Source organism: Mirounga leonina, unplaced genomic scaffold (assembly GCF_011800145.1).
Source record: "Mirounga leonina isolate KUSES-001 unplaced genomic scaffold, KU_Mleo_1.0 Mir_153, whole genome shotgun sequence".
NCBI lineage: Eukaryota > Metazoa > Chordata > Mammalia > Carnivora > Phocidae > Mirounga > Mirounga leonina.
Window position 1 is genome coordinate 5,765,033 of NW_023270387.1, and position 15,763 is coordinate 5,780,795.

A 15,763-nucleotide genomic window follows, 5' to 3' on the forward strand; every position below is an offset into this window, starting at 1 on the left:
CTGTCGGAGTTGAAGCCTGAGCTCCCCGATGTTATCACACACCTTGGCAAAGTCAACAAAGTAATTTTTCAAGGTGTTGCTGAATTTGTTCTGCGTCTGCTCTCCTGCAAAGGTCAAGTCCACCAGTACACCTGTAGCTTGAAAGCACTCATTCATTCCTTCTTTCAATTTCTGAGTGTCCAGGAGGTTCCAAGCAGTGGCGAGAGGCAAGTGAGCAGACACCGTCCCTGCCTCAGGGAGCTCACACTGGCCCATTGTGGTTAAGTGCGCTGGAGATGTGTTTCTGGGAGTACAGAGCTCATACGTCACCTCACATTAGGCCCAGCCAAAATCTGTTCAGAGATGTGGATTGATCAAGTGGTCAAGGCTATTTGTCTTATCTCTAGTCTCAGAAATGGTGACTACTTTGACCTCGGCTTCCTCACTTGCAAGGAAGAGGAAGCACTCACTGGGGGCAATGTGCACCTCAAGGAACACTGGCAATTCCTGGAGATAGTTCTGATTGTCACAGTCGAGTGGAGGAGAACTATTGGCATCTAGGAGGTCAAGGCCAGGGATGCTGCCAAACATCCCATGATACACAGGACAGCCCCCGCAACAGGGAATCACCCAGCCCAAGATGTCAGTGCTGAGGTTGGGAGAAACGCTGAGCTACAAATCTCTAACCTTCTCTCTAGCTCCAAAAATCCCGTTTTCTGAAACCCCTTTGCTTCTTTGCTGATGAAAACGTTTACGTGGCAGCTGTCTTCTCTTTGAGTGGAAGGTCATCTAATAATGTAGCACAACCTCCTATAAAATACCCAAATCCCCTTTGTAACCTTCCTGCCAGACTGCTAACCAAGTGATGAGAGGTTTATTATCTCAGATCTTGGCAAGAACCCCTCAGCATCAATGGCCAGCTTCCATCTGTTTGCAGGTTAAGGGGATAAGATTTCCATGAATAAATAAGGGAAATCTACATGTCATACAAAACCTGTGTTTTCGGCAGTTTCTCTCCGAATTTTTACAGAAGTTTCTAACTGGAGTCAACAATCACTGCCTTGAGTTTCATTTATTTTCCCAGCTCTCACCTTGCAGAGGGACGTGCTTCTGAGTAGTGAAAGGGTTAAATGCAAGCAGCAAACAAGAGTGCCAACGAAAGGTATCTATTAATCCTCAGACTGGGTTCTCAAATCTTGAAGATTCCAAATTAGCTCTACTGTTTTATAACTTCTAGGCATTTGCATTTCTTTGTACATTCCTCATATGCTTCAAACCCCATAGCTCTCTATCGGTAGGGGCAGGTGAGCTCTGAGTCCCTGTCCAAGGAAAAGCAAGAGTACGGAAGCATCCTGGAGCAGGGGTGGATGCACGACTCTTCAGTCCCCTGCTCGGTGAAAGGACAGCCTGCCCGTAGTAAGCCAGCAGGGCTCATAAGCAAACAGAGCTTCGGGGCTGACAGAGCTGAAGGCGTTACTGACTTCTGGCCGTGGAGTTACAGGAACCCAGATTTTCTAATCTCAACTCTACCATTTACCAGCGACCTTGAACGTGACCTTCAGATTCTCTAAACCTCAGTTTCTTCATCTTTAAAATGGGGATAATACTAGCACACTTCATAGATTTCCCCTAGGGATTAAATGGGATGATCTCTGTCGAGTGCCAGGTGATAGCAGGTTCTCCAAGAGAGTATAGCAGGTTGTTGGTGATGGTGTCATGGCTAGGGCTCACACATATAAAGGAGATAGGGCTCAGTGTTATTCAGAAAGAAGAAGAAAGGGGGCTCTCTTTTGTTTCTGAAATAAAGAACTTCTGTTTATATGTACCCCTCACCAGAATTCCACTATGCTTTCTGCAAAGGGAGGGGGGTACTAGTACTAAGACCCTCCTCCTGCACTCTTAGGTCCTTTCCAACATTCTCTTTCATCTCCAAAACACATGAGTCACACAGTAAGACACAGGCAGGTGAAGATCAAAAGTTAAGACCATGAAAAAGCAGGATACGAAAAATGTCCAGTTGGTCAATCTTGTAAGCATGTGAACACAGATACATTTAAATCTGAGCGCTCGGGTCAGTCCCTCCCTGTGACCAGCCAAATGCATCCCACGGATCACTGGCTTCCATTCTGAACACAAATGACGATCTTGTCGAGAAAAGGTCGAGCTCAGACCCACACTGGCCTGCAAGAGTACCAGTGGGTGCCTCTCGCCTCTTCCAGTGCCCAGTGCTTTACGGCTGTAAGGGAGTGACCTGTGGGAGAATATCAGAGGTGCCACGGGTGGTGTGGGGGGACACACGATGGCCTCGCTCCTTCCTGGCAGAGCTAACTGGAGACCTACAACAGTTGGGAAACTTTGAACTCTCAAGGACAAATCTAAGCTTCTAAGGTAAATTTAAAACTGAGCCAAGGAGAAGCCTATTTTGCTTAGGCAGCCAACCAGGGATTTCACTAATTCTGAATTCCTTAGCATAAGCTTTAGTTTCTAGTTACTCACCGTAATGGTTCGCCTCACAGACACAGGAGGTCCTGAGTGGCTGTCATATCTGTGGAAAGAATGTGAAATCATTTCTTTGAAGAAGTGCCTTTCTTTTTTTTTTTTTTTTTTAAAGATTTTATTTATTTATTTGACAGAGAGAGAGACAGCGAGAGAGGGAACACAAGCAGGGGTAGTGGAAGAGGGAGAAGCAGGCTTCCCACAGAGCAGGGAGCCTGATGCGGGGCTCGATCCCAGGACCCTGGGATCATGACCTGAGCCGAAGGCAGACGCTTAACGACTGAGCCACCCAGGCGCCCCAGAAGTGCCTAACTTTCACCAGGAGGAAAATCAACAGCACATTTGCTGTTATATCTTAATAACTTGAGAATGTATTAGATGTATTTCTAACGTCCTATAGGAAGACATTTCTTGGTTAGTGCGTTGTTGAAAAAAATCTCAGAAACCTTTTCCTCTGACTGTTTAGGATCAATGCTTTATTTACATCTTTATCACTCAGGTAGCCAAGAAGAAATTACATAATGGTGGATTTGGATTTGAATGCAGCATAAAGACATAATAACAAAAATAGTATACATGTGTTGCGGGCTTACTATGTGTCAGTGTTCTCGTGCTGTGTGCACATGTTACCTCATTTAAAGACATTGCTCTTGAGAAGGGGATACTATGAATGCTGTCATTTTACAGACCCTGAAATGGATGGAGGCAAAGAGAAGTCAGAGGACACAGCCCCAGTTAGTGGATGAGCTCAGAGCCGGCCACAGCCTCCTGAAATCCAGAGCACGCCTTCTTAACCAGTCCGGACTCTTTTTGCAAATGGGAAACAGATTTTCCTGTTTCCATACATTTTTATTTTCAAGAGAGATTAGGTCAGGGCCAGACTCAACAATTTACAAGGGAATTTTCAAAAAGCAAACCCTACAAAGGTGGTTTCTGGATGTTTATTTTTATAAAGATGCCTTATTCACTATGAAACTATCTTGGAGCATAATTATGCTTTTACTGTTTATGTTGCTTCTTTCAGTTTCTGTAGAAGTGAAAAATTTACAAGACATGGGTCCCAAATGGAGATAGATTTTGATCTTTTAGATCCATAATCCTATGCCAAGGGGCACTCTGCCTGAATTATAGCTCAGGATTTAATAGGCGGTAATGAGCCACTGCTCTGTATGAAATGAGGTCCTCTTCTTCCCTAAGAAAACAGCAAAGGGAATCGAGCTTTAAACCAATGAACTACAACTTCAAGTCAGATCAGTCAAAAGTGGCAAAATACAGTTTTCCTTTATTCGAACTCCTGCCTGCTTCATGGTTTCCCAGAGTCGAGCATAAAACCTGGGAAGCCGGCTGCGACCAAGATGGCCGGGAGACTTGCCACCTTCCTCAAGGATGCCTGGGCCAAGCAGCCGGTGTTGGTCACATCCTTCACCATCGGGGGCCTCGCTCTAATTCTGCCCACCCTCAGCCCCTCCACCAAATATGCCACCATGATCAACCAGGCCATGGCCTACAACTATCCAGTGCCCCTCCAAGATGATGGGAACATGCCCGACGTGCCCAGCCACCCCAGGTCCCCAAGGGCCCAAGCTTGGAGTGGCTGAAGAACTTGTGAGCACCCCCAGTGACATGGAGGAGGCCCCTCCCCTGAGCCAATAAAATGTAAAAAGCAACCCCCCCAAAAAACAAAAAACAAAAACCTGAGAAGCCATACAGTTTTATATGTTAAAGATACCCAGATATAGTTGACAGTTTAGCTCAGATTTTAAACAAAAATTGAAATTAATATCATGGACTATGTTTCACATTGCTCTGAAACACCAGCTCTAAACGAATACTACCTGAACTTGAATACTCCTTTTATTTTTATTCTTCTTTTCCCCTACGGCCTTATTGAGCCTGCCAGGCTGCCTTCCTGCCAGGCACTGTTCTGAGTGCTTTGGAGGATACAAATAGGACTGAGATAGGGACCCTGTTCTCTGAGAGCTTTTGCAGTAGGAATCATTAGATACATAAAGAGCCAAAATACAAGCAAAGAGGTGATGCGGACAATAAGGAGATGTTAAGTTAAATGCCCTGAACATGCAGAGGTGCTGGTGAGCACTTGGGGGGGTGGGGGTGAGCAGGGAAGTGGATGGGGGAAGGTGGCGGTTGAACAGGTATGGAAGGTGAGGAACAGCATGAGCAAAAACCTGGAGATGGGCAAGAGCCAGGGAGCTTGGGAACTGGCAAGTAATTCAATTTTGCCAGAGCCAAGAGAACATGCCAGATTGTGAAGACTCTTTCCAGAGCGCCGGGGGCTGCAGCCCATGAGGCTCCCCAGGCCCCGAATCTGATCTGGAGCGTGGGCAGCTGGGGCAGGGTTCGGTTCCCGAGAGTGGCAGGAGGGTGCCTGGGCTCCTCTCCATCCTTCATACCACCAACCGAGATCTGTCTAACATGCACATGCAACCACATCAGTCCCCTTCTTAACATCTTACAAGGTATTATCCAAAATCTTAACTTGATCCAAGGCTCTTCTTTGGTCTGATGAGCCTCTCAGACCACCCCTCATCCTTCAAGCCTCAACCCCCCCTCAACTCCACTCATCTATAGCTACCTGTAAGCTAGGCTTACCGAATTTATTTCACTTCCATAAAATATTCTCTCTTGTCTCTATACCTTTGCAGATACCATTCAGAAATTCTCACTTCAGTACATGAGAGCTTGACTCAAGAACATTCTTTTTAAAAACTAGAACCCCAGGTGACTTCCCCCACGTACTGATGAAGCATACTCTGAGCACTGGCCACTGAGGAGATCCATCTGGATGACCACGGGCCATTCAGACCCTCCATGTCCCAAATGGACTCTGTGTGGTCGTGCAACATGAGTTACTTAGCAACATCTCTGACCCCCTACCCACTGGATGCCCAGAGTTCCCACCCTTCAGTTGTGAAAACCAGAAATGTCTTTTGGAGGGCAAAATTGCCCCTGGTTGAGAAGCACCATGCTAAAATGATCTTTGTAAAATGAATATCTGATCATGTCATTCTTCTGCTTACAAACTAGCAACGGAGGGGCACCTGGGTGGCTCAGTCGGCTGAGTGTCTAACTCCTGATCTCAGCTCAGGTCTTGATCTCAGGGTTGTGAGTTTAAGCCCTGCACTGGGCTCCAGGCTGGGCATGGAGCCTACTTAAAAAAAAAAGAAAGAAAGAAAAACTAGAAATGGATAAAATAGATGTATGTACCGCACACATGCATTGAATACACCAAAATATTTTAGTGTTTGTCCAGGGCAGCGGGTTGTGGGTGACTTTATCCTATATATATATATCGGATATATATATACATACACATATATATAAGAGAAATACACATACACACACACACAAATAAAATATATACATATATAAAATATATACATATATATAAAATAAGGAAAAATGGTATTAAAGTAAAAGTGATTAATGATTTCCCATTGTCTATGGGATCAAATCCAAGCTTCTTAGCCCTGCCAGTGGCCTCTGCCAACCTCTCCCATTCCATCTCTTACTGGTCTCACCTTATCCTGGGTCACTGAACCTCAGTGACCTAGATGAGTTCTTGCTTTTTCCGGTCTCCACACCTTGGCTGTGTCAGTTTTTCTGCCTGGTGCAACCTCCCAACTCTTAATTACCAAGCTTAGTCCTGTATGTCCTTTGACAATGGTCTCTCCTCTTCCAGGAAGGCTTCTGGTCCTCGAGTCTGAGTTAAGCGCTTCTCCTAGATGTTCCCAAGGCTGGAATACCGTGCACCCTCCCTCGCACTCACCATATGACACCATAATCACCAGTGTACTTGGCCGCAGCGAGGCCAGGTGGCATCCCTGTGTGAATCCCACAGAGCACCCCTTCCTCAAGTTACTGTCATTTGCCAGAAAACTGCCATAAGAAATACCTGAAGCCATGATGTTCTGCCACGTCCCAGGGTTCTGTGGGGCACCTCTGCCCAACCACATGCAATGCTCTGCTGTTCCCCACTGGATTACAGATTTCTCCAGGAAGGGCCTGTGCCTTATTTTCACAATTTTATCCTCAGTACGAACAGTAGTATCTGATCCGGAGTAAGACTTTGATAAACGCTCGATAAATAAACAAAAGCGAAACTATCACCTGGGCTAACAACACCCATGCGGAGAGTTCTGACAGCCCTTCCCGAAGCAAGGCTGCCAGGGGTTTCAAACCGCCACGTGAGCACCTGAATATCCTGGAGAATTTAAAATAAACAAATAAATGAAGTTCCCTGTGCCCTACTTCAGACCTTCTGAATCAGAATCTCAGATTCGGGGCCAAGTGTCATTATTTTTAAATTGCTGATGAGATTATACTAATGATCAGCCCTGTCACCTGGGAACACCACCGGCCACCCAGGGTAAACTCCAGACTACTCCCCCTGTCGTGCCTCTTCTTCTTGTCATCACAGCCCTGCCCGTGGAGACCGCACCTGGGTTCACAGAAGGAGCATTTCTAGAGGAGGATCTCGCTGACTCTGACTTCTCCTTTCATCGAGGAGTCTAAGATTTTTGTGTCTTTGAACTCAGGCATTTGCAGGGAGCGGCATGTGTAGCGAGTGAGAGAGAGAAAAAGAGAATGACCAGAATCCAGGGGAAAAAAAATATCACCTGCCTTTTTAATTTTCCAAAACAGTAGCTCAATGTCTTGCTTGCGTAACCTGGGGTTGCAGCTGGAGCGGTATACGCCCCGTGGGCCAGGCAAATTTGGGCATGTCTGAAGAGCAGCAAGGTGGATCCGCCAAAGCGCTTTGCATCTCAAGGGAAAAATAAAATCCTCCTGAAGCTGCAGGGTAAGGGGCATGCGCTCAGCCCCGGAGAGGCGCTGCCCGTTCTCATCACCACCGCGCAGTGGGTACTTTACAGAGGCTAAGCACTGTGATGGTTCTCAAAGAAAAGAGGGGATCTTAAATTGAATTGTACATGCTACTCACGAGCCTTACGCACTAGTTCCCTCGTCTTTTCACTTTGCCCCGGTCCTTGGGACTACAACAAAGGACGGGGGTGGGGATCCACATCCCTAAAATCGCCCTCATGAACTAGCGGCACATGGCGACACAGTTTTGACAGTGTAAGTGGCCCCCTTGAAGGGGCAACGTCACTGTGGATGGCGCGGTAGCATGAGACCCAGAGGGGTGCGCACGGCACGTGTTCATAGCAGGGAGGGCATTATTGGGATCATGGGCGTCTGGAATAAGGAATGAACAACTGTAAATCCTCTTTGGCAGCCAGGAAGATTGCATTTGTAAGCTCATGACCTACACTCTTGCGTACTTGCTAAACTCCGCAGAAGGAATTTTTGAGGCTCTAGCTTACTGAAATTTCGTGCTGGCAGGGCGGGGTGCGGGGCTGAGCCCTATGCCATACGCAGTAGATGCCCTATCACGAGACACAGGAGACAGAACCTACAGGGAAATGCTGGGGGAAAGATACTTGCAATATACACGTATACTTCTCTTGAAAGTGTTGGCCGGCAATAAACAAATCGAAACATGAGTGGAAAATATTTTTCCTTTTTCCTGGGGTTGGGGAGGGGTCAGAGGGAATATAATTCAATCATTTACAAATAGGATTAAAATAATAATGGGATAGTGGTGTCTGGGTGGCTCAGTGGGTTGAGTGCCTGACTCTTGGTTTCGGCTCAGGTCACGTTCTCGGGGTCCTAGGATCCAGCCCAGAGTCGGGCTCTGCACTCAGCTCGTGGAATCTGCTTGGAATTCTTTCCCCCTTTGCTCCTCCCCCTGCTCTTCCTCTCTCTCAAATAAATAAATAAATATATTTTAAAATAATGGGATAGTTTGAGAAGTGCACAGATTTGGGAGGAGAAACTCATCCTATTTGAAGCAGAAATGACAAAACTTTTTGCCTTTTTGTTAATTCATTCAGTCACCATGTTCTCATGGCTTTTTTATCCACTCCTAAGAGGAAACCAAAGCTTCAGTATATCATATACTTTTACTGGCTGGGCCTTTCTAAAGTAAATATCTGATGAAATGACCAAATCCATTTCCTTCTGGGGAGTGTTCTCCATGATCCAGTGTCATTTCTTGGTTAAACCACAGCTTAAAAGATGAAAAGAAAGTTCTCTGATACTCGAGTCTTTCAGGGCTGAACAGAAGGCTATATTTTGCCTGGAGGGGTGGGTTCTCTTCCTGTGATTTGCAAAAGATCCTCTCAACTGCTTTGCTGACTTGTTCTTAGAGCCTCGAGTGTGACAAAGTGGAGCCCAGATGGCTTTGGCAAGTAGGAACCTGATGGCCACCTGGCACAGGATGACTGTGCTTTCCTGGGGCTTGTCAGTTCTTCCTGGTGCAGTTAAAGGCAAGGAGGAGCTCCTGAATCATGTATTTGGAAGGTTGATTTTGTATTTCAAAAGATCAGAACTATCAAAGAAAGGTAGGCTCTACTTAAGAGTAAAGAGTCTCTGGAAATGTACAATACACAATTTATATTCCTACCATAGCACAACATTCCCTAAAACCAACCCCTGGCCACACACACACACACACACACACACACTCAGGATTTATATCCAAATATTTAGGTCACGCATATATTTAAGAATAAAAAGGACAGGGGCACGTGGGTGGCTCAGTCGGTTAGGTGTCTGCCCTCGGCTTGGGTCATGATCCTGGGGTCCTGGGATCAAGCCCTGTGTCAGGCTCCATGCTCAGTGGAGAGCCTGCTTCTCCCTCTCCCTCTGCCTGCTGCTCTGCCTACTTGTGCTCTCTCTCTACCTCTCTGTCAAATGGATAAATAAATAAAATCTTAAAATTTTTAAGAAAATAAAATAAAAATAAAAAGGACATGTTTTTGCAGTTTATCCACCGAAACTTCTTAGGAGCAAAAAACCAGTGCCTTCATGATAATCTGCACCAGCACAATTCATAAATATTTATTTCCATTTCCATTTTGAAACTAAAATGTGTTTAGAGAAGACAAATTCTGAAAACTGCTTAACATACACATATATACTTAAAGGATAAAATCTGTTCCATTTCTGCATTCTGATTTTTATGTTTCAGTTGGTATGGTTAAAAGAAAGCTGCAAGTCAGGATGGCACACAAGAAGGATGGTTGCTAAATAGAATTTTGTGAAGTTGCAATTTTTTTTTTACCTTGATCTGTAACCAGAAAACATGATACCCAGATGGAAGATTCTAGATTTGCTGTCTTCTTTGATCCATTTTTGCAGTGACTTGTAATATGAGCTCGGAAATAACTTGTCCACAGAGTGAACAGGTTCCTCAACTTTTCCAGGTTTACTGATGTTAGATTGTTCAGTTGTATAAAACTCTGCCTTAAAGAAAATCACCTAAAACACAAACTCCATCACAAGTCCCAGCTTCACCACACATCAGGAATATTTTTTTTTGTCCTTAAAATACATATTCCCTCCACAGGAAATACCCTTCGATTTTTAATCTCCAAACGAGAGGATTACTAGCGTTTCAAACATTTTTACAAAGAAAAGCAACTCACCTATTTGCAGAGTACTTCCTTGCAAGTGACTCTGGTAGGGACAGTCACATAAATCTACATTCTGTTCAGCTCTTCATTATTTCAGCAAAGACAAAAGCAGGCTCAGGTGAAAGCTGGGAGCAAAACACCTTCCATCCACCCGAGAGGGGAGGACAGAGTTCTGTTCTCCAGGTTCGGGAGCCTCATCACCCGCCCCACCAAGCCGCGTGCCACTTACTGTTTTCAGCAAGAGTGACCTCCAGCACCTCCTATTTAGTGCAGCAACGCACTCTTAATGGTGTGATGGCTCACGTCACGTGTGAGGCCAACACCTTAAGAGGGTGGGAAGCTTTTCAACCAGGAAGACGTGCTGAAAATATTTAGCAGCCAGCCCAACTGCATGTAAGCAAAGCCTTGCTTGTTTTTCACAAAACAATCCAATAACCTGTGAGTCAGGATGAACTGATTTTTACACCGTTCTACACTGGGAACTCTCTGGAACGATGCCTGTTCCAAAAAGCTTCCCTTTCTTTACCTTAAGTTTAAATTCTGGGTCCTGGGCGCCTGGGTGGCTCAGTCGGTTGAGCGACTGCCTTCGGCTCGGGTCATGATCCCAGGGTCCTGGGATCGAGCCCCGCATCGGGCTCCCTGCTCTGCGGGGAGCCTGCTTCTCCCTCTCCCACTCCCCCTGCTTGTGTTCCCTCTCTCGCTATGTCTCTCTCTGTCAAATAAATAAATAAAATCTTAAAAAAAAATAAATAAAATAAATAAATAAATAAATTCTGGGTCCCCACAGCAGAACAGCCGTTCTGGATACTGCTAGTCACGGTAATATCCTCATCCCCTCAATTTTAAAATGCCAGTTTTCTCTACTCTCGTTGCTCATCTCGTTTACTTTCATTTCATCTTTCTACCCCATCTCTCCTTGTGACCACAGATACACATATCCCCAAGGAAAAAGTAGTTTTGATTTGAAGATATCTTCCTGACCAGAGCATAGACCAGGCTCTTGGAACAGTGGAGAAAGTCAATGAGCATTTCCCAACATTTAACCCATTAATCACTGCATGCACTACCTGGGATCTGTGCAGTTGGTTAGAAGTTGGCTTTCAAAAGAGCCAAGTTTCGTGGTGTCAGAAGGACTTTGTCCCTCTGCGAGTTCAGTCCTGTTTCTTTTGTGACTATCTGCATTTAAAGTCAGAGAACAAACATTAAACATGCTGAACACAAAACAGGCTACCGGCCTCTGCCATCAGAGGTGTCACGTGATCCGAGTTTAACTCACCCTTTCTGTCCCAGTGACTGAAGCTTTAAAGTCTCCTTTCTGGATTTTCTGAATGAGAACAGGGAAGCAAACGACGATCTGCAGCTCAGCCGAGAAGAAATGGATGTTGGGTTTCTTTGATTAGCTGTAGTTTTAGATCTTGATGTTTGTAATTCCATGGGATCTAGAGGGAAATTGTAGAAATTTGGCATCACTCAATATTTCCAGGTAAATACATCTCAGAGAACTGAGCCCTCGCTCTTGCTTCCTGCTTCTCGATGGAGACGGAGAATGCAGCAGGCATCCCCACATGAAGACCCTAGGAACTCAGGGGCGCCCTGTGCTTCTGAAGGCTCTGCTGCGTAGAGAAAATCCTCACGAAGAGTAGGGAGCCCTTTCAATATGCACCGTGAGCCGCAGTTCCGTGGAACGTGCCTCCCCACAGGCCAGCTGTGCGAATCCACCCAAAGCCCAACGTAAGGTGTCACGGCCCTCGTTCAACTTGCGGGGTGCCTTTAGCCACCCTGTTCTTCAGACATTTTTTATCTTAGTGCTTTAAAACCATACTGATAGACACCATGTAACTTTTTACTCCAAAGAAAGGAAAAGGAAATCAAGCCACTTAGAGTGTTCCTTATTCCCATCAGAAATCTGTGTGTATTTGCTACACATATGGTTTATATGTGTGTCTGCCTGTAATATAAACATGCCTAATGTGTGTATAGATAACATATAGTTACATATGTGAGTATTAAAAATTCTAAGGCAATATCAACATATACAAAGTCTGTAATACTGTAATATATTTGGACATGCTGAATTTATAAATATTAGAGGAATTCAAGGTAAGGGGAAAGTCATCATGGTAAATATGGGGTTAATTTCAAAATCTGAACTATGAGTCTTTTTAGATAGATTTGTTTATTATGGGAGTTGTAAAATATTGTCAGTATAACTTTAGAAATATTGTTACATGTTTCTTGATGTTACTAATGTTAGTAACACGCCAGCAGAAGTAGTCAATATGACTATATTAGTAGGAAGATACTCTATACTGTTTTCATAGTTTATAATGCTGAATGCACTTTGTTATTCTCACAATAGTCCTGTGAAAGCGGGTTTTATTATCCTCATTTACAGATTGGAAAAAAAAAGTGATGGGTGAAGATAAGTGACGTGTGAGTAGTCACATGGTTGGGATGTTCAAAGAAGCACTTACCTATGGAGTTTAAGTGACCAAAGTACCAGAAGGGTGGCGGCTCTTCTACCACCTCCCATAATTCCCCCTCCCCCTCCCCCTTTCTCTCCCCCTCCATCTCCCCCTTCTTCTGCACCATCATCCCAATCATTTAAGTGCTTACTGTGTTCCAGCTCGGTGCATTATACATACACAACGACCCTCTGAGGTGTATCATCATACCCATTTAAAGATGAGAAAATTGAAGCTTATAGAGAATAAGTAACTTGAACAGTTACATGGATTCTGATAGAATAGAGAATATCAAGAGAGTGGAGATGTGAATCCAAGCCTTTTTTTAATATTGATGTCTGTGTTCTTAACACTACGCTATCTTGCCTGATTCTAAAAACATACCCCCAAGACATTATAGCACATTTTCAGTTCACTCTTTTTATTATATGCTAGGTTATAAAACTTTTGTACTTTATGATTTAAAAATAATCCTAAATATGGATTGGTTAAATCGGAGACCCACTGAGTCATTATCTAGAATACAGTGCTGTAAGGAAAAAAAAAAATCTAGATCTAAATTTTTTTCTCACCATTTTCTGCCATCCCCTTCCTTAGTCTGTATGTAAGTGGTTGTTTTAACATTTGGCTAACATCTGTTTCATTGCAGAACTTTTTTCTTTGAATTTCCTCAAACCATTCGCCAGTCACTCCCTGAAGCCATCTGATATCCCTCTTTGTCTTCTGGAGTTTGCTGAAATAAAACAAAAATGTCAATGCATCCTTTAAATTTCTTCATATCAAGTGCACATTCATGGGATAGGACGTTAAACTTGACCTAGGGAGAGCTGCATAAACTCTGAGTCTGGGAGAGAAACTGGCCCTGGTCAGAATTTCCTTTTCCCCACCATGTACGTATTTTAGCTGTGTTTTTCTAAATACAATCCACAAGTTTTTGCTAGCCGTTAAAGTAATCAAGCTGGTGATGACAACTTGGGTTGAGCATTATGCGAACCTGACCTAATAATACAGTTGAATGGTTGATGATTTAATGACATGCAGAAACCAGAATATTCTAGTTCTGATTACTCATTCATTCATTCAGTGTTTCTTGAGCAATGTTCATGTACCAGTCCCAGTGTAGACAGTGGGGATTCAACATTGAACATAATAGATAGGGTCTAGTGGTCAAAGATAAACGTTTACTCACAGAGAAGAAATGGTTGAATATAATGATTTTAGATAAAGAAATTAACACAAATGACAGCTAATGCTTTGTCGTCAAAGCCAGTGTGACTTGAGATGGATAGGAGAGGCCATCCAGAGCACAAATGTGTCTGCCCCACACCTTCCAAACACCAGGCCTGAAGTCCTATCATTCCTTCTTTATCCTTTTCCTCTGCCCTTTCATCGTACTTGTCCTCTTTCAAATGAAAAGGTTGCTTAGCCCTTAATTAAATCACTGGTTGTGATTTAATTACTGGTTCCTTTTTTTTTTTTTTTTTTAAAGCCAATTTGCTCTATTTCAGGAAAACCCTAGAACTGTTTGGAAATGAGAGGTGCTTAATCCAGAGAGAGAGAGAGAGAGAGAGGAAGCGTGAGTGCTGGACGGGGCAAACAGAGCAGAAAGGCGAGTCTGAAGTACATGATGTAAATCTCTTAGTGGTCAGTTTGGCAAAGCACTGGGCTTGTTGATGGGGTCCAAGCTTGGGAAGTTCTGCTGCTTGGGAAAGAATTTCATGTGATTCTGCAGCAGTTACCCTTTACCCTGGGTCCTCTGTGAAGCACCAGGGTCGGGGAGTTTGTATGATGAAGAACATGGTGAGCAAGACAGCCGCAGAGTGGCAAATTTGGGGTTAAAGGTAATGTGGTTCATTCGACCCAGGCTCCCGCTTGGGGCTATGATACTGTCATTTTATAAAATAATCGAGAAGGAAGCCAGAGGCCATCCTGCCCAGACTTGCATTTTGAAACACAGGAGGCAGCAGTCGTCATGTCCAGGCCACAGCATCCGCCTGGGTGCCTCCATCTGTCACTGCTGTCCCTCGGACGCCTGGTCACTCCTGTCTCTACTGCCACTTCCCTGCCAACCAAGGGACCACAAGTAACTGTTTCTAATCAGTACTGGCTGCCTCCAGCTTGTCATCACCTCATTTATTAATGTCCCACACTTGTTCCCCATTCTATGTTCTCGAAGTCCTCCCCTCGCCCCTCGCCCGATTGTTTGAGCCTGACACTCAGCACCATCCCCCCCACCACTTGTCAATGCATCCACCTCATCTCAGAACACAGTCAAGCTACCTGACTTCGGAATTCTCCAAAGAACATAACCATTTATTCATTTTTACTAGAGGCTTGATGAAACACTGACTCTCTTTGAAAATCATCACACTTCATTTGACGTCAAGTGCTCATTCCAGGCTTGCGCTCACATCCTTCAAAGCCTGTTTCTTTCCCAACTTCTGGCCAATGAAGTCAGAAATCCGTACCTCTATGGGAAGACTCCCACAGTTTGAATTTGACCTCAGGAAGTAAATCTTGAAGAAACAGCCCTCCTCCCTGTACACTAGTTTCTAAAAATAATTATGCGGGCAATGCAGCATCCTGGGAATGTCACATAGCACGAAGCAGGAAAGACAAAATGCAGGTTTTATCTATTCCAAGCTATATAAAATGCTGCACACATTGGGGAAAAAAATCAGAACACCTGGTCTCTTAGGGCAGAATAATTATAGGTATCATTTCTATTTTTAACTTTTTAATTATGTTTATTCAGTAAATATAATATATTAATTATTTTTTCTTGTTGTTAATTTTTATATTGTTGGGGCTTTTTTCCATTATACTTTTTCTTGTAGATAGAGAAAAAAAATCAGTGATGTTTTCACAGTCTTAACACAATCACTATTAACCATTTGGTATGATTTTTCACATGGTCGTGATAAAATTTATTCAATATACATTTGTGGAAGGCCTCCTGGGGTGCATGCAGGGATACAATGCTGAACAGAGCAGACGTGGCTCCCACCCTCCGTGGGACTCCCCATCTAATGAGAAACAGATCTGAGCCCAGTCACAAGACAGATGTAAGGTAACCAAGAGAGGCGAGAATGATTAATGCATTCAACACACATTGAACTCTGGGTGAAGAGCAGTGAACAAGTCAAGTCCTTGCCCTCACAGAATTTACACCCTGTTGGGGGCAAACAATAGAAAAGTAAACAGGTGCTAGGTGAGCACCTGGGGCAGCAGCGAAGATTTTTCCCGAGAACACGATATGTGGCCTGAAGGTTGAGGATGAAGGGATAGCAGGTAGGTGGTTCTGGGAGAAGGTTGAGGATGAAGGGG

General features: G+C 44.2%; 2 protein-coding genes across 8 annotated transcripts in view; one reads left to right on the forward strand and one right to left on the reverse strand.

Moving 5' to 3' along the window:
• EXPH5 (exophilin 5) overlaps positions 1 to 15,763 on the reverse strand; it is a 67,285-nt gene that overhangs the window by 15,266 nt on the left and 36,256 nt on the right. For 4 of the 7 annotated variants that reach the window (XM_035008871.1, XM_035008867.1, XM_035008866.1 and 1 more), the window contains 3 exons: positions 13,009 to 13,169; positions 11,248 to 11,410; positions 2,476 to 2,524 (listed from right to left, as the gene is read on the reverse strand). In XM_035008871.1, coding sequence (XP_034864762.1) covers positions 2,476 to 2,524; positions 11,248 to 11,410; positions 13,009 to 13,060 — 264 coding nt within the window. In that variant the 5' untranslated portion in view covers positions 13,061 to 13,169. Of the gene's footprint in view, positions 1 to 2,475; positions 2,525 to 9,619; positions 10,574 to 11,038; positions 11,411 to 13,008; positions 13,170 to 15,763 lie in introns of those variants that run through there. The other 3 variants (XM_035008869.1, XM_035008868.1, XM_035008870.1) reach the window with 2 other exon arrangements.
• LOC118013193 (NADH dehydrogenase [ubiquinone] 1 alpha subcomplex subunit 3-like) lies at positions 3,831 to 4,073 on the forward strand. Its single transcript, XM_035008873.1, has one exon. It carries the CDS (start codon positions 3,831 to 3,833, stop codon positions 4,071 to 4,073), a length of 243 nt encoding a protein of 80 aa, XP_034864764.1.